The following is an 18,365-nucleotide window of genomic DNA, read 5'->3' on the forward strand; positions in this document are numbered from 1 at the left end:
AGCGGGGTGAAGGGTCAAGCGTCGTACCTGCTGGTGCTTGTAGTTGTGTTGCTTTGAGAGGAGGCGGGCCGGGTGTGAAGATGCTCGTGTTACGGCCGGCGGCATTGCGGGTTATGCGAGGGCTGCTGCTCTTTCAGGGGAGAAGTCTTTCGGGCGCTGCGCAACAGCAAGGTAACACTTCTCGTTTGCTGTTGAATCCAGCCGTAAGGGCAGAGGCGGCTGGACCCTGGGCGCGTCTGAGTTTTCGATAGGAGCAGCTCGTAGGCGGCTCCCTTCGCAGCTGCCATGACATCTGCCTCCCGGGCAGTATTTTCATTTTTTCTGGTTGCCGGTTTGGCAAACGTCATGCACGTAAAGAGTGGAAAGAGGGAGGCTCATTCCGTCCTCTCTTGTCCAAGATCTCACTTGCTGCTTCGGCAGTATTGCTTTTTCGCGGATTTCTCTTGTGATTCAGAAACGGCTGGATAATAGTGAAAGTCAAGAAAGAATAAGCAGCCAAGGGTGTTGTTAAGCCATAAGACCAAAAGTTCATTTCAGATGTCAGAAAGCCGGGGCCCTCTAGATTTGCGGGCAACAACTTCCATTATCTTTAACTGTGGACAACGCATCTGGAGGGTGTCAGCTTGGCGCAGTCTGGTTTAGATGGAGAAGTAACCCTGTGGTAGGCGTGGCAAGCCCGAATTTATTTATTTTGCTAGCTCCGAACAGCCAAGGCTTTCTGGACACTCAACAAACATCACAGATGGCTCTAATGTAGCAAAAGAAAGCTGAAGAGCAAAATGAGTTACTCTCTCCCCAGCACAATAAATGGCTCTGTGTCTATATCCTGCTGTAACTGAGGGATTGTTGAGATATAGTAATTTGCAATTTTCAAAGTGGGTGTTGTATTGCATAAAAACAATTGCAGAGATCAATTGCGAAAAAGCATCAAAGAATCATGTAGTCCACTTTAGCAGCTGCATGCAGTATTATGGAGAATTTCAAGTTTACATATTATACTATAGGGAAGGGGGAAGACATTTTCTCTTAAAATTTCTTAAAACTGTAGGCTTATTCACAGTGTTGATCATCTATTGTTGCAATCCTAATGAATCTAGCATTCTGAATTGGAAAGTATTTTATGTTATTTTTTTACATTTCTATACCCCTCGTAGCCGAAGCACTCTGGGTGGTTTGCAGCGATAATCATTTAAGTCACCCATCCACATTCTAACCAGGACCAGATTAGGCAGGATTTGGCACTTCCGGGTATGAAGAACCTATATGAAAACTATTTGCCTTTTTTTTCTTTTGCTAAACTAAGACATCAAAAGTGTAGATAATTTTACCACTTCAGAGTTTCACTGTGAGTTCATCTCAGCTGATTTCACTTAATTAGTTTTCTCTATAAATGGGCAAATAATATTGTAAAATGCTATATTTTGCTAGAAAGACAGTGTTACATCTGACTGACTTGCCTGGCCCTGTGTATTTTGATCTGGAGATCAACTGCTGTAGCTTAAATATTAACATTCAGAAAATCGGTTGAAACTTGTGATACTGTGTTACATTGTTTTTATTAATGAATCTCTGTTTAGATTATATCATATATTGGGATAACTTTTCCCCTCCTCAACCTTCTGTGTCTATAACTTGTTTGGCTTTTTCACATGCAGCAAACCCTGGGAGGTGGTGCGGGGGAGAGTGTTTTTTGCAAATTTTCATTTGTCATTTATACAATTGTCTTTTCCTAGGCAAAAGCAGTGTTGATGATTCTTCACTTCGGCCACTGTACATGGATGTCCAAGCAACTACTCCTTTGGTTTGTCAAAAGACAGTCTTTAGGGAAGAATTAAGAGAGCAGAAGTAATAGATTAGCCATATGCATGAGGGATGCCTAACCTTGGGCCCACAGAGTTTCTGCATTCAGCCTGTAGAGCCTCCTTGGGTTTTTCCAGGTGGTTGGCCTCCAGAACTGAGAGTAGTGGGGATGCAGATGGCAAGGGACCTGAACCAGGAAGTGCGGCTACTATTCCAGGCACAATAAGTGACTTTGAACAGAGCACGTTGCTTCCATGGAGATAGTGCATGTCACCCAAAGTCAGGGATTTCACCAATGTCAAGAATATTAACTTCTCTTCCTAGTACTTTTCTGTTTTGGAAGAGGTATAAAAGAGACACAACAGTCCCTTTTTCCATGTTGCAAGAGGCCTTTTTTGGCAGGAAGAAAAGCAAAATGGCCAGAGGCCTTGCTCATGGATATCGTCTGGCTTGCTGCAGGCTGGGGAGCAGGGAGGTCAGGTAACATTCATTTGTTCCCTGCTGTGGAAGTTTACTCAGATGTAATCCCCACTGCTCCGTGGGCTTACTCCCAGCTTAGCATGTGTAGGTTTGCAGACCCAGTTTTCTGCCTTCACTGATGGATTTGATTGGTGAAAACATCACACTGAAAATGTTTTAACATTTACAGTGTGTTCTTAATCATAAATATTTAAAAAGTCTATTCACTTCAGAGTCTATTGTACAGTAATGTATATAGGGTGTGGCAGTAGAAGTAGATGATTCATTGGCTTTGGAGAAAATAAGGCTATATGTTGCAGATTTTTTAAAAGGATGAAGTGAAATAGGAAAACTGTTTCTATGTATGTATGTATTTATTGTATTCTAATTCTAGGATCCCAGGGTTTTGGACAGCATGCTGCCTTACCTTGTTCATTACTATGGTAATCCACACTCTAGAACTCATGCTTATGGTTGGGAGAGTGAATCTGCTATGGAAAAAGCCAGACAGGTTAGACCTGAATTGTCCTTATAACTGAATTATAAACCTGTCTCTGTTGCTTTATTAAGCAGTTGTATTCTCTGGTGAATTTTATATTCTTCAAATGCTGCAACTTATATTTGTGTTCCTTTTTTCCTAGCAAGTTGCATCATTAATTGGAGCAGATCCTAGAGAAATTATTTTTACAAGTGGAGCAACAGAATCAAACAATATAGCAATTAAGGTAAATGGGTGCATTGTAAACTATAGTTCTAAATAAGGCAGAAGTTGAATGCACCAATACCAATATGATACATGCTCTCCTTTGCACACATGGCTAGATTGAGCATAGTAAACATTAGGCAAACCTTTGAAAGGGTGCTTAACTTGTCATCTTGTGTGTAGTCTTGTTTAAAGTCAGTGAAAGCTATGATTTCTTTACATAGAAATGCTCCAAAGGAAATTATTTGAAAAGTGCTGTTGATGCTGTATTTTTACAACAGAGCCACAAAATATCCTGAAATACAAGTGGGAGCTGCAAGAAAATACTGCAATGTGAAGAACTTCTGTTCAGAACACTCAGTTCCATTCCTTCCTACAGCCGGTAGTCTGTAGCTACTGGGTATTTTGCTAAAGGGTTTTAAAAATACTTTTGTGAATCTTGGAGTTCCCACAAGCATGTTGATACTTCACTCTTCTGTGGTGTCTTCTTATGTAAATGTGTGTATCATAACTTAATGAGATTTTATAGTGAGATGACTCAGTAAAAAGTCATAAACTGAAATAGATCTTGCAGTGTAATCTTCTATAATCAGAAGTAGTCCCCATTGCATTAAATGCAATCTGTTTCAAGGTCATTATGTATATGTTTGCCTCGATTTTAAGCAGACTGCAAATATACTCTATTGAAAATAACATTTACTTCTGAGTAGACAGGTATAGGATTTTGCTGTTCTTAGGGAATAAATCATATTGAGCATAGTGAGTAAACATGCATAGGATTGCACTATTTGTTATTGTATTAAATTTCTGCTGTCCCTTAAATCAGCCTTTCCCAACTTGGTGCCCTTCAGATGTTTTCTTCTCCATTTCCCATCAAGCCCAGTTAGTTTGGCCAATGGTCAGACATGGTGGGACTTGTAGTCCAACATACCTGAATGGCATCAGATTGAAGAAGTCTGCTTTAGAGTCTTCTAGTAGAAATTCTGTAGCTGAAAGTCATCCAGATTTTAAATAGTCTATTTTGCAGCTAATCCTGTCTGGCTTTTATGTAAGTCAACTATGCAGAGGAGGAGTTATGCTGAAAGCCATTTGTTCACAGCCATTTGAACAGACAAGTTCCTCTCCACAATCTGCAGTTTGCTGAGGTTTTTGTCACTGCAGATTTTTTTAGTAGCGATATCCAGTATACTAACCTTCCCTGACTTGATGCCCCTTAGACATTTTAGACCAACTTGCATTAACTCCATCAACATGATTAATAATCAGGAATGATGGCAATCCAGTTATGGAAAGCGGTTAGGATAGCCAGATGCTAAAGAGGACAGGACACTTGCACTTTTAATAGTTGTATAGAAAAGGGAATTTCAGCCAAGTGTAGCTATACAATAATCAAAGACGCAAATCTCTTTTTTCACTCTTTCCGCACCCTCCGTTTTGCATCTGACAGCCCTAAAGTTTGTATTATAGTAGAGAATGTACTTTGAAACAAACTATCAGTCATGGCTACACATGTTTAAACAATTAATTTAAGCTGTAAATCTTAGAATTATTTGAATTGTGTAGGATTGCACTGGAAAAATATAAAGGAGTAAGTCCCATTGAATTCACTAGTGCTTACTATCAAGTAAGTATGCAAAGAATTGGTATTAGTTACCCAAAATATCTGGGCATTTTTCATTCCTGACATGATATTCAGGGTTGTCTTAACGCATGGGCCTGATGGGCACTTGCCTGTGGGCCCCATACTAATCTGTGTATGGAAACCTTTGGAAAATTGGAAAACTTCCAAAATTAACAGTAGTTGTAGTTGTCGTAGGGGCCCCAGTACACTGCTTTGCCCTGGGCCCATAATGCTGTTCAGACGGCCCTGATGATATTTATAAGATTTACTGCTTTACTTCATTTTTACCTCTTTTAACTTGGCTTTTCCCTGTTTTATCTATGTAAAGGGTGTTGCAAGATTCTATAAATCCAGGAAAAAACATATAATTACAACACAAACTGAACACAAATGTGTACTGGACTCTTGTCGTGCCTTGGAAGCAGAGGGTTTTCGAGTAACGTATTTGCCTGTAAAGAAAAATGGGATTATAGATTTAAAGGTAAGTTTCTCTTTTACTACAATGAAACTTGCCACATATTTAGAATTGTACATCAAAACACACCTGTTTATTTGAAAGATTTGTATACCACCCATATGTCCTAACAAGAGCTTCCAAATTATTTATTTTTTATTTAAAACATTTCTATGCCGCCCCCATTGCAAAAAAGCCTCGGGGCGGCTCACAGCATAATTAAAACATATAAATAACAATTAATACAATTAAAGATTAAAATCTCTAATTGTATTAATTGTTAGAGATTAAAATCAAATCAATTTATATTCCATAATATGCAACCAAATAAAACATCACAGTGACATTGTGTGTCATTGTTGTGAAAAGCTTGAGATAATTTCTAAAAGAGTTTTCACCTGGCAGTGCTAAAGCATCTTGAACTGTTTACCTCTCTCGTATGTTTTCATTAGGACCTAAAAAATGCAATACAACCAGATACAAGCTTGATTTCAGTAATGACTGTGAATAATGAAATAGGTGTGATACAGCCAGTCAGCGACATTGGTAAGTAATAGATGCTAATCGTTTTCTCAGTTCTGACTAATAGGTGATGGTTGTTCTTGTTAGGGTGACCCTGTAAAAATGTCCTATCCATGACATCCCTGCACTGTTTTGTTTTGTTTTTTAATTCAAAGATGTGGCTTCCCTTATAGAGCCAATCCATCTCATATTTGGTCTTCTCTTTCTTCTGCCTTTGACATTGCTGGCATGATTGTTTTCTTCCTCCCTTTTCATTTTCTTCTCATGATGTGCCCAAAGTATGACAGCCTCAATGTTGTTACTTTTCTTCCAGGGAATGTTCTGGCTTGAAAATAATAGCATGAGCTTATGTAGAATAAGTGAAATGCTCATATAAGCATGACGGCAGAACATACAACATTGTGACAAATAATTGCCCTAACTTGGGACCAAATCACCAACAATCTTTCAATGGTTGGTTCACACATCACAGCAATCCACTGTGGCAATTCACTATGGTGGATTAGTTGTTTTGCAAAATACCCCCGAAGAGCGAGCCCAGCAGACAGTTAGGCTCATTGTGCATGGTTCACTCCCTCCTTCCCTCTCCTTCCTCCAGGGGTCACAGTGGAAGTAACAAGTTCTCTGCTGCAGTATGGATGTTTTTGGTTTGCCGTGGCCATTTAAATTTGACAGGAAATCATAAAAGCTGACTTGATCTCCATTTGGATAGCTAGAAGTTGTCTCTTCAGAGTACCTCAGTGGCACCATGAAGGGGCTCACCATGGCTGCCCAGTGGGTGTATTTTTAATGTGCAGAACATTATTTTAAAACAATCCTATTTGCATAAAGTGCTTGTTTACTCAGGCACAAGTAGGTTGTGCCTAGCCTAGCCTGAGGAAATGTCCAGGAAGTAATAACAGCGGCAAGGGTCGCATATGCGCAGTGTTGGAGAAATGAAGAGCTACCAGCTGAAGACTTGATCTTGAACAAGATATTGGACTGTGCAGAAATGGATAGATTGAATTTATCTCTTAAGGAAAAAGAAGATACAGTTTATCACCAAACATGGGACTTTTTCTATCAATGGCTGCAGAATCAGAACTCTAATATGGGCTAAAATGCATAGCATTTGTAGAGAAATAAGACTTTGTACACAGTATGTTTGAAGTCTTCAGAATAATTATTTGTTTAGTGAGTATACAACAATAAAAGTTTAGAACCTGAAAAGAAAATGTTTCTTTTTTTTTTTGCACATTTTTTATTAAGATTTTAAACTAAAAACTAAAAAATGATCAGTCATCAAATACATTGGACATACTGGGTCAGCCCCCTATAACATATCTTTTAAACATTCTATAATCATATTCAAATCGATTTATAAATTTTAAAGACATCTTTAAATCTAAGCCAAGTCCCATTTCTCTAGCCAATCGTAGGTCCCAAGTTTGATAGAAGTCAGTATCTTCCTTCTCCTTCAATAATAGAGTCAATCTGTCCATTTCTGCACAATCCAGAATCTTTTTTAAAATCAGTTCCTCAGTGGGTAGTTCCTCACTCTTCCAATATTGAGCAAGCACAATCCTCGCCGCTGTGATTAAATGTAGCATCAAATACATTTCTTGTTTGCTAATATTTTCCAGTACAATGCCTAACAAGAAAATTTCAGGTTTAAAAGCTAAGGGTTTTTGTAGCATTTCCTCAAGCCATGTATGTATTTTAATCCAATACTTTTTCACATATTCACAAGTCCACCACATATGGTAAAAAGTACCCACATCATGTTTACATTTCCAACATCTGTTTGACATATTTGGAAATATCTTAGCTAATCGATTTGGTGACAAATACCATCTATAAAACATTTTATATAAATTTTCTTTATACGAGGTTGCTAAAGTTACCTTAATATTTCTCTCCCATAGCTTTTGCCACTTTTCTAATTCAATATTATATCCAAAATTTTGTGCCCATGTTATCATAGTTTCCTTAACCTGTTCCCCTTCCATTTTCCTGTCAAGAACTCATAAATTCTTTTAATCATTTTCTCACCTGTTTTTAACATCACTTGATCAAAGGCTGTTAGGTCTTTATAAAACCCCCATATTTTACAATCTTTAGCATATCTTGATTGCATCTGCACCTTATACCACCAAGAGACATTGAGTCCCTGCTCTTGTATTTCTTGATCTAGTTTCAGGCCTCCATCCTTATCCATAGGTGAAAGCCATCTCAGTAACTTATTATACAATTTTGACTTTAACTTTTCCCACACTGACATTAATGATCTTCTAATAAAGTGACTTAAAAAAGTCCCATGAGACTTAACCTTCTCATACCACATATAAGCATGCCAACCCATTTGCAAATCATGTCCTTCAAGATACAAAATTCTCTTATTTCGCAAGGTTATCCATTCTTTTATCCATGTTAAAATAGACGATTGATAGTACAACATCCAATCCAGTAACCCAAAACCCCCATTCTTTTTGGTTTCCTGAAGCATTTTTAGTTTAATCCTTGCTTTCTTTTTTCTCCAAATAAATTTCGAAATTTGAAAATTTAAATCCTCAAAAAATTTTTTATCAATTTTTACAGGGATCATTTGGAACAAAAACAAAAGTTTTGGTAGTATGTTCATTTTAACCAGTGCTATTCTTCCCATCAAAGACAATTGCAAATTGGCCCATCTTTCCAGATCACCTTTAATATCTTTCACTAATTTATCATAATTGTCTTCTTTCAAAGTTGTGCATTTAGCTGTAAGATAGATTCCCAAGTATTTAACCTTTTTAACAATCTGCAAGTCCACTTGTTCTTGGAGTCTTTTTTTCTGATCTTGCGTAAGATTTTTAACTAATGTCCAGGAAGAGGTGCTTGTTGTCAGGGGGCACTGTCCCATAAGGAAGCCTTCTTTTTTGTTGTTGTTTTGTGCCCTCTTTTTGAAGTCCCCTCCCCTTTTTAAAAGGAAACAATTTAATGATTAACTGTCAAAACCTGGGGGTCCTTTAAAATGGGGAGAGAATAAAGGACTTGAGTGGAGTTGTACTGGGAAATGCTTCTGAGCAGGTGGGAGGGTACTGTTGAACTCGTATCCTGCTTTTGGGTTTCCTGTGTTGTGCAAACAAAATGCTTCACTAGATGGATCCAGCATGGTGATTCTTACATTCCTAGAAGAGTAAAACATTGCATTAAAGTGATAATTTTAGTATAATCTGTAAGTATATTAAATAATTATTTTTTAAAACTTGTATGCAATACTGCATGTAATGAAGAACTGACTATTTTTGTTAAACTTGCCACCCCTCTGATTTCTCCAATTTTCTTTGATCAGTTTGCATTTGGTATCCAGGTGCTTTTCAGGAGATTTCTAGCTTCAGCAGTAGAACTATATAGTATCCTTTCTCTGGGTGTATTAGGCCTACAAAGAGTGATGGCCTGGTTTTAAGATTAAATTAAAATAGGCTTTTGCATATAAAAAGGATTATTTCGGCAATATCATCTCTTACAGTGCAAAGGAGAACAGACTTGCTTTTGTTCTGAAAATTGTTCCTGAAAATAAGCTTGAAGCTTTTTTATTCCCAGGAGAAAAAAATAGCTTCCATGTTTAAAATCTTTATAGTACAACTCCCATCAGCCCTAGCAGCATAGTTATTGGTGAAAGACGATAGGAGTTGTAGACCAATACATTGGGGGACCATAAGGTGACATATGATCTTAACTAAACAAGGTAGGAATAATAACTCACTCTGAACCATTCTGTTTTTGTATTACAGGTGAGATCTGCAGTTCCCATAAAATTTTCTTTCATACAGATGCTGCACAGGCAGTTGGGAAAATTCCTCTGGATGTCAATAGCATGAAAATTGATTTAATGAGCATCAGTGGCCATAAAATTTATGGCCCTAAAGGTATGTTTCTTTCTTTTATGGCATTTGGCTGTCTTGACAGTAAAATATTTTCATTTTACTTAATTTTTCAAATACTGTTTGGAAAAGCAGTAAATTTATTTCAGGGCATCATGGAAAACTAAGCTGTAGGTATTTAAGGAGGAAACAAGAGCATGAAATTTGTTATTGCATGTAATTTCTAACTAGTTGGAACAGGGCTTTTACTGCACTTGCTCCAAACTACAGAATGACTTTCTCACTGTGGTGAGAGTTCATTTGTTATTTGACTGTTGAAAATGTGGAAGTCTTCTCAGTTCTGAGAAACTTTTAATTACAAAGAATAACTAAATGCCACTAACAGTATAATCCTATATATGTCCACACAGAAATAAACCCTACCAAATAAATTGGATTTACTTTGTAGTAACTCTCAGCCATTCCTCATGCTAGCTGAGGGATGCTGGAAGTTGTGAAAATTATTTCTGTCCAAGGAAGCATATGATTGTACCTTAAATGTATCAGCAGGGTTTCTTTTGTTAGGGAGCTATAATATAATTTGTTAAAATTCTGTTTTGATTTTTGTTAGAATCATCACAATGTAATAGGTATATTTTATTGCTTGTACACTGATTTGAAAGCAGGAAAAGCAGCCTCTCCATTTTTCTTATGATTGAGGTCAAGCACTCAATGTAATCTGGGAAAGTTATCACTTCTCAGAACTTTTGTCAGTTGGTGACCTTATTATCATTTCTGTAAATCATTCACTATGCCAGAGGACTAAGGAATGCCCTAACACTAAATTTTAAAAATAGATCCAGGGGTTATCTGGGGAATTACAGGTTGTAAGTTTGATGTCTGTTCTGGACAGTTTCTTGGTTGAAAGCATTATTAAAGATAGAATAACTAAGCATATAGAAGTATCAACATGGCTTCCACAAGGGTATGTTCAGTCTCATTGATAGCATGTGGATGGCTGTCCTCGCAATATATGTCTAGATATTGCCTATGTTCAGTTCATGTTAATTAGACACCTGTCTGAACAATTGTTAAGCTGAAATTTCTAAGGTTTTTCTCAGTCTCAGTTTCTCTATCTGTAATTCATGACTGTGGTACCTATAACTGCTCTAGATGGGATAATATTAAGTTCAGTGTAGTAGTTATTGTACTGACTACAATATGGCATACTAAGGACTAAGTCCTTTGAATTTTAGTGTAAATGACTTCCATGTGGTCATCATGGTTCAGCAAGTGCAGCATGGTATTCTTCATATGGTTCTGCTTTATTAAGTGTGAAGAAGTTTCCTATGTAAAAAGAGAACAAACTACATCTACAAGTAGAGTAAGCTATGACTATTCGCATACCTACACCATGCAAGTCTTTCTACAACAGCTCTAAGCACCATGACCCTAAATTAGCAGGGTTCTGTGTGCTTCAGTCTGTTAATCATTGGAGAATGTGTTTAAATGCAGCAGCATGACTAGTTCTCTGGATTATTGCCAGCACATTTAGGGTTCTGATGCCAAAGACTTTACATTTTCTAGAGTGAAAAAAATTGATGGAAGTTTTTTATTGTTTAAAAGAATTGAAGATTCTTTAAGTTTGTTGAAGTATATATAAGATTGCTTAAAAGAATTGAATGAGAGATATAGGGATGGAGAATTTAGTATTTGGAGGGCCATTTCTCTGTTTAGAAATGTAAATTCAATCTCTGAGACTTTAATATATGTGCTTTTCTTATGACTAAGAATTAAAAGATTTTTGAAGAAGAAAAATCTTTGTGAAGGTTCCAAAAGTTGGCAGTATGCAGAGTTCTTTATCTGTGTGGTCATCAGAAGCAACTTTGTATTGTTTTCTAAGGGGTTGGTGCAATTTATGTTCGGCGGCGACCAAGAGTTAGAGTGGAACCTATACAGAGTGGAGGAGGCCAGGAGCGAGGACTGCGTTCTGGGACTGTGCCAACTCCATTAGCTGTTGGTCTTGGGGCAGCTTGTGAATTGGCTCAACAAGAAATGGAGGTACAAAGATAATTTCAAGTTATTTTAATAACGTCCTAAGTTCAATTGGTTTGGCCATCTGTATTTTGCAATGTTCTTTAACCCTGTATTATTGATGGAAAATCTGTAATGTGATCATCTAATTATATGGGTTATAGTTTAGTATGATGTATTTCTCTATACTTTAGAAGTAATTTTGTTCCATATTTTATCTTAATTTTTGAAGAATAGGCAAAGTGATAAACCAAACCTGGGCTTCTTGATGGAACCATTTCCTGAGACATTTTTGAGAAGTAATTAATTTAGTAGTACATTCATTCTGAAGAGACCACTAGGATGTCTCTTCAAACTTATAATTGCAACCTTCTTTCTGGTTTCTCTTTTGCAGCTGGTAAGAAAGGAAAGGGGAACAGTTTCTAGAACCACTAGTGCTGATTGATATGAACTTTCCCTTTTTGGTGTTCATCCCTATTTCTGCTTGAGCATAAGTTTCTTGAGCAAATCTAGAGGCAGGTTGTCATACAATTTGCCTTGTAATCATATGATAGCAAAATGTGAATAGCAGAGAAATTTCTGCTAATGATAACAGTATCAATAGTTTGATAATAGTAAATAACACTATTATTATTAGGTTACTAACACTGTTAGGTTCCTAGAAATTTGTATTATTTCTGGAAGTAAATAATGTGACACATCGTAAATATGTTACATTGTCTGTTTTAGAAAGCAGACAGAAATGACTATTGTAGCATTTTAAGTAAATCAGTCAGATTTATCTGCCAGTTAGTAAATTGACTAATTAGTTTTTCCTTTTCCAGTATGATCATAAGCGAGTTAGCATACTGGCTGACAGACTGGTTACAAGAATAATGTCAGAAATTCCTGATGTGGTATTGAATGGAGACCCAATGCATCGATATCCAGGTATTGTTAGCAGAGTGTTGAGTTTCTGTTTACTACTGAATTTATTGTCCTAATTAAGGACAATCCCTTAAAGACTCTTTGTTTTTAAAATAATTTTTGGAGGATTGGAAACTTCAGAAAACTGACATAAATGTGAAGCTGGAGTCTTAGAATTGAAAACAAGCATGCGCAAGACTTGAGAGTATTGTAAAATTTTGTCCCTTTTGAGTGCAAAGGGATTGAATGTCACAAAATTCTTATTATTCCTTGTAGCTTTCCTACTATACAGTTACACAGTAGCTTCTGTATTTATGAGGAATGTAGCATTATAATATCAGAGCTAAGGAGCCTGACTTTAAATAATACTTGGAATCGCTGTTTAAACTAGGGCTGGCATAAGCAGTTCAAGTTAGAATGAAAGAATTCCAAGATAATAAAGTAGTTTCTAAAACATTTTAAACCATAATATAGTATTTATTTATTTAAAATGTTTATATGCTACCTATTACACCAACAGCATCCCTCTGTGGCTCACAGTACTAAAATAGCAACATTCAAACAACTCACAATATTAAAAATTCAGCAATAAAACTTTAAACTGTAATAACCCAATTAATCTATGAGCTAGTACAAATATAAAATTCCAGTAAGTTAACTTACCCCTTGGGTCATAGTGACATCAGAAATTAAAATATTTTTTTTTGAAACGTAAGTCTTTGCCTGGTGCTGAAAATAATACAAAGATGGCACCAGGCAAATCTCTTTAGGGAGGGCATTCCAAATATGGGGAGCAGTACCAAAAAAGTCCCTCTTTCTGTTAGCCACTCCTCTTACTTCCCTGAGGGATGGCTCCCGCAAAAGGGCCCCCTGCATTGATCTCAGAGGCCGGGGCCTAAGCCATTTAGCGCTTTATATGTCAAAACAAGCACCTTGAATTGGACCGTGTCCACAATTGGTTACCAGTATGGTTCTTTTAGTACAGGTGTTATATGGGCCACTCTAGGAGTACCAGTCACCAACTGAGCGGCCTGATTCTGTACCAATTGTAATTGCTGGACTGTATTCAAGGACAGTCCCACACAGAGTGCATTACAATAATCTATTTTGGATGCTACCAGTGCATGGGTAACTATTTTCAGGCTCTGTGCGTTTGGTTTCTGTATTAAGTATACATTGCTGCATAACATTAAGTCCAGTGAGTTGTGGGCTGTACATGACCTTTTCCTCTTGTTCCATATCTTTGTGGTAAGGTGTGAAAATAAAGAACTCCTGCAAAATGATGTATTTACAGAGAGGGAAGTCTTAGGAGATGCTCACTATTTTCTTGCCCAGCTTTATTATCTTTATAGTCAGCCAACTTTGGGTGTTGTACAAATAGCAGTCATGGCTCTACTGGCATGATGCTTTTTCTGCATGTATCTCTAGAATTAATGCTTGAGATACCCAGTGATTGCAGCAGAGATGTGGACATATTTCAGAAAAGCTGAAAAATAAAGCTTCTGTTAGAGAGAAGAAGCTCTAGTTATTTTAGAGGTAACTTAAGAGGATTGTTTAAGAGCATGCTGTAATTATCCTGAAAAAATTCTATCAGACAGAGGCTCATCATAATCTCCAAATAATTTGACTGTCTTTTGTCAACTCCGCAGGCTGTGTCAACTTATCCTTTGCATATGTTGAAGGAGAGAGCCTGCTGATGGCCCTTAAAGACGTGGCACTGTCTTCTGGAAGGTAATACTGCTTTTGTAAGAGAAAGAGAGGGCTTGGAGTGTGAGTCAAGGACATGTTAAACTGTTCAAGAACATTGCTTACATTTCTCAGGCAAGCTCCCTGATTATCTTGAAATTAGAGTGGGATAAAGGACAGTTGTGCCATTTTCAGTTCACTGGCACCACTAGTCTAGACTGAACCCATGATTCACCAATCCAGACATTTTCTCCTTTTGGTTTTGACTAGAACTGATTTACCTCTATTCATTCATATTTCCAATTTCTTTTAATACTTATCAGTATATGTCAAAAGATGTAACTTAATAACCAGGCTTTATTGCTTAGAGCAGAATCTATCAAATTATTAATTATTGCTGGTAACTCTTTTCTTCCTTTCAGTTGTTTGTTTCTTCTTTTCTTTCTCTAATCTCCTTTAGATCATTTTTATATTTGTGATCTTATATAACAGGGCTGGTCAAACCAAGGCTTGGGAGCTGCATGTGGCTTTTTGAGTTTATTTTGCAGCTCATGCCTTGCTGCCCACAGGTGCTGAGCGAGTCTGGCCACCCCATTATAGAACATGCTTTTATTACACAGCCTATTCTGTTCTCCTTCCCACAATACTTCTGACATTACTCTCATCTGCTGCTTCTCTTTGTATTATTTCTTTTCTCTTTTTACCTTCTTTCTGTTAATTTTGCTCAAAAAATCTTTATCTTGTCAGAGCTGTCCTAGTGTCTTGTTCTAATCTGTGTGGTGAGCAAGACACTTTGGACAGCAGGGATGTATTAAGAGCATGCTCCTCCAGAGCATTTCGCAGTATTCATGCCAACACCTTGATACATGAAAAAATAATTTGAAACTGTTTTCATTTTCATTAGTGCTTGCACATCTGCATCTTTGGAACCATCATATGTGTTGCGTGCAATTGGAGCAGATGAAGATTTGGCACACTCATCCATAAGGCAAGGGTTGTTTTTCTTCTTGATGAGCTCATTTAATTATATCACTTCTGTCAAGAGCAGAATCACTGCTCAGCTTTGTGTTGATTATTCTGTCACACCTGATAAACTCTTTATTTCAGATTTGGCATCGGTCGTTTCACTACAGAAGAAGAAGTAGATTATACCGTAAATAAATGCATACAGCACGTCAAAAGATTAAGGGAGATGAGGTAAAAGTTTTCTGATTATTGGATTCATTTGGCCATTGCAGAATTTTTTAAAGTACCTATGTTGAAGGGAAATGCTGCCAGATGTCACTGTAATTCTTTGGTTAAAATTGACCAAGAATTGCTGAGAAAGAGGCTATTTGCTGTCTCTATAGATGAGCCTGATGTGAACCAATCTGATATTCATATTCAGTTGACAGATTTCTTATAAAATCCATATGTGCTTACCAACCCAATTTAATAGACTATTAATAAAATAAATCTAGGCTATCATCCTATGCATCTTGAAACAAAAGAGCTCCAAAACTTCCATCATGCTACAGCTAACCATGCTACCTGGAGCATTCTGGAAGTTGTAGAACTTTTTTCCTGTCTAAACATGCGTAGGATTGTGCCCTTGAAAATATTCCTCCTATTTCATATAGCTATCTGGAATGGAAAACTATGTAAATACACCAATTTATTTTGATTATAGTATTTTAACATCATCAAAATTAAACACAAAGACAATACAATAAAATACCAGGAAATCTTGTCAAAAGAAATCTTAAGACATTAAAAACAGATAAAACCATACAGTAATGAATGGCTGTTAAAATGTAAGATGATATCCATTGTGGCTTCAGGAGTTCAACTGTAGCAAAATGTTGTAGGAACAATCATTTTAATTGGACTCTGTGAGGATGAAATAGATTCCCAGATGTAAAAGACTTCCTTGGAGAAACCACTTCCTGAATAACATTGGGAAGTATCTAGTACTGCAACAGCATCTCTGGTTGCTCTGTTGTGCCCAGAGGACCCACTGTTTGCATTTGTTTCAGGAATGGAACAGGTCACCAGAACACCATTTTATGAGTTATGCTGGCTTGCCTCATTACAGAAACAAAAGTTTCTGTTTGTTTCTGTTTGCCTCAGGAATTGCTTGTTTCCTCTTGTGCCAGCAGTAGGTTTCACTGTGGTTCAGGTAGTACAGGATATTGTCCATTATTTGTATTTCTAAAGTATTGACAGTGAATTTTCCTTCTCATTTGACAGTCCACTGTGGGAAATGGTACAAGATGGAATAGATTTGAAGAGCATTAAATGGACACAGCATTAAGCAAAGGAGTTACTTGTAATTTTGGACTGCATGAATATAGATTCAAAGAAATTTTCTGTGCGTTCCTGAAGAAAATGAAATGGCACTTGTTTTAAAAGATACCTTCTCTCTGTGACCAAGGTGTTCTCCTTTCTAAATACAGAGCCTGATCATTAAAACCTAAGGCTAAGTTTTGTCAGGTATATATCACATTTACACATTAGCAAATATACATGAACATCAGTTTCCTGGAGCCAAAGATGCTTTTACTTTGGGTGTGATGCTGGTGCAGCTTAGAATGAGGAGTCTTCAGCACCTGTACTATTGTGAAATAAATGTTTTGTTCTACTGTGATTCTCACTAGGCTGCTTCACATCCTTTCCACCAACATTTATCCCACATCAGAAACTTGTGTTTGGACATGTATGCTCAGAAGTTTTCTCACAGAAGACAGGCTTCCATCTAAAATTTCCATGCCTTTCTTTTGAACAATGGTATTTGCTGTGTAGTAATTAATACAGCTATGTTAAGGCCAGATAATTTTCCATTGCTCTCTTGTCCTTTATAAAATTCAGCTTGTTTTAAGAATTTTACTTCTTCCTTTTTCTCATTATTTTTCCTGCTGTGTTTTGTTAATGGTAGTAGTTTCTCCTGTTTTTTAGAATTCAGAAGATGATGCAATGTGCTATCACCATGGGCTCTTTGCCATTGCCTTAGTTTCAAGGGGAAGTGGAAGAGCTACAGGGCAATACATGTGGGTTCCTGGAAGACAAGAGGCCGTTGGCATATAAATGAATCATGTCTTTATAAAGATGTTCCAAACTTGCTTTTGTTTGATTATAATCATTCAAAAATTAAGAATTAGCCATTTCCTTTCACTTTTAACTGTCTGCCTGTGGTGCATCAAGTTAAATTGATGACCCTGGCATCCTTGGTACTTGAAATATGTGCTCTCATCTGTATAGTATATTTTAGGATTTGTACTACTTTATCTTGAAATATTCAAACTCTGTTTAAAGGAAAGAATTCTGTTTATTTCCTTACATTATAAATGGATGCAGGTAGGCAATAAATATTTTTGGTAGATTGCTTTTTTTCATTCCCTAGCTTTGTATACATACTGTTTTTCAGAAAATGGCTTTCTGACTGGGGATAGCATACTATCAACAAAGTACTATTTCTGTCTGCCAGATGTGTCCGTATGCTTTCCTTGATATTCGTAGAAATGCCCTTGAAATTGTTATCTGCTTTCTTAAGATAGGCCTTATAGCAGAAATCTTTTCAGGTAGCAATATGCTTCACAGATGAGATCTCAATTTGCTGTAAGTTTTCCAAGAAGTTCTTTGAATGTAATTTGAAATATTAGCATTGGTACGGCAGCAATGAAAATTTGTATTTCTTTGTCACAAAAGTAGCTGTTACAATTGGAAAGATAATTTCCAAATTTTTGCAACACATTTTTTATTGAATTAATTTGAAAAACAGCTTTAGAATATATTTGCTACTTCTGTCTTCACTTGACAGTTTATTTGAAACATTCATTTTCATTACTTTAGTGTAGTTTTATTAGGAATAGGTACAGAGCAAGAGAAAGAAAACATACTGTAAGGGGATGAAAAGAGAAAAGGATCAGCAGACAATAAGTTTAAAACATGACATTTAAAATTATTACAAAAATGCTGTTTATAGTTAATGTAGCATTGTGGGCTTCTAAATAAAAATGTAAAATAATCTTCAGTGGCTTGATTTGTGAACTCTTTTCCAGATAGAATATAAAAGCACTGAGGGCAGTATCCAGCAGGGCCACTGTGCTTATGTAATTGACATATTTCTGGCATAATACCAATACTGTACGCTGTCTTGACCTATTTCTCTAGAAAATGACTATTGAATAAGTGGGCTATTGAATATTGTCCTGGATAAACGGAGTAAACAGTTTCCACTTTTTACATATTCTTATTTCTCTAACAACTCAATTCTATCTTTAGACATCAGTAACAAGAATCACGTTCTCAATTACAAATCATAAATCAGGCAGTCTGTAGCTAAAAGAAAACTCTCTGGCACTCTTGAAGAGTTGGGCA

At 36.7% G+C, this 18,365-nt stretch overlaps 1 protein-coding gene across 2 annotated transcripts; it reads left to right on the forward strand.

Moving 5' to 3' along the window:
* Window positions 1-5: 5 nt before the first annotated feature.
* Window positions 6-18,018, forward strand: NFS1 (NFS1 cysteine desulfurase). 2 transcript variants are annotated; one of them, XM_044447528.1, is made up of 13 exons: window positions 6-171; window positions 1,734-1,801; window positions 2,654-2,770; window positions 2,901-2,984; window positions 4,912-5,064; window positions 5,490-5,583; window positions 9,315-9,449; window positions 11,287-11,444; window positions 12,242-12,347; window positions 13,973-14,054; window positions 14,914-14,997; window positions 15,117-15,206; window positions 16,239-18,018. In XM_044447528.1, the coding sequence occupies exons 1-13, from the start codon at window positions 81-83 to the stop codon at window positions 16,300-16,302; spliced, it is 1,326 nt and encodes a 441-aa protein (XP_044303463.1). In that variant the 5' UTR covers window positions 6-80; the 3' UTR covers window positions 16,303-18,018. The 2 variants fall into 2 exon arrangements, with proteins under 2 accessions (XP_044303463.1, XP_044303462.1); XM_044447527.1 differs by lacking the exon at window positions 6-171 and having other exon boundaries at window positions 179-1,801.
* The last annotated feature ends 347 nt before the right edge of the window (window positions 18,019-18,365 follow it).

The sequence above is a fragment of the Varanus komodoensis genome, unplaced genomic scaffold, assembly GCF_004798865.1.
Source record: "Varanus komodoensis strain SLA01 unplaced genomic scaffold, ASM479886v1 scaffold52, whole genome shotgun sequence".
Taxonomy (NCBI): Eukaryota; Metazoa; Chordata; class Lepidosauria; order Squamata; family Varanidae; genus Varanus; species Varanus komodoensis.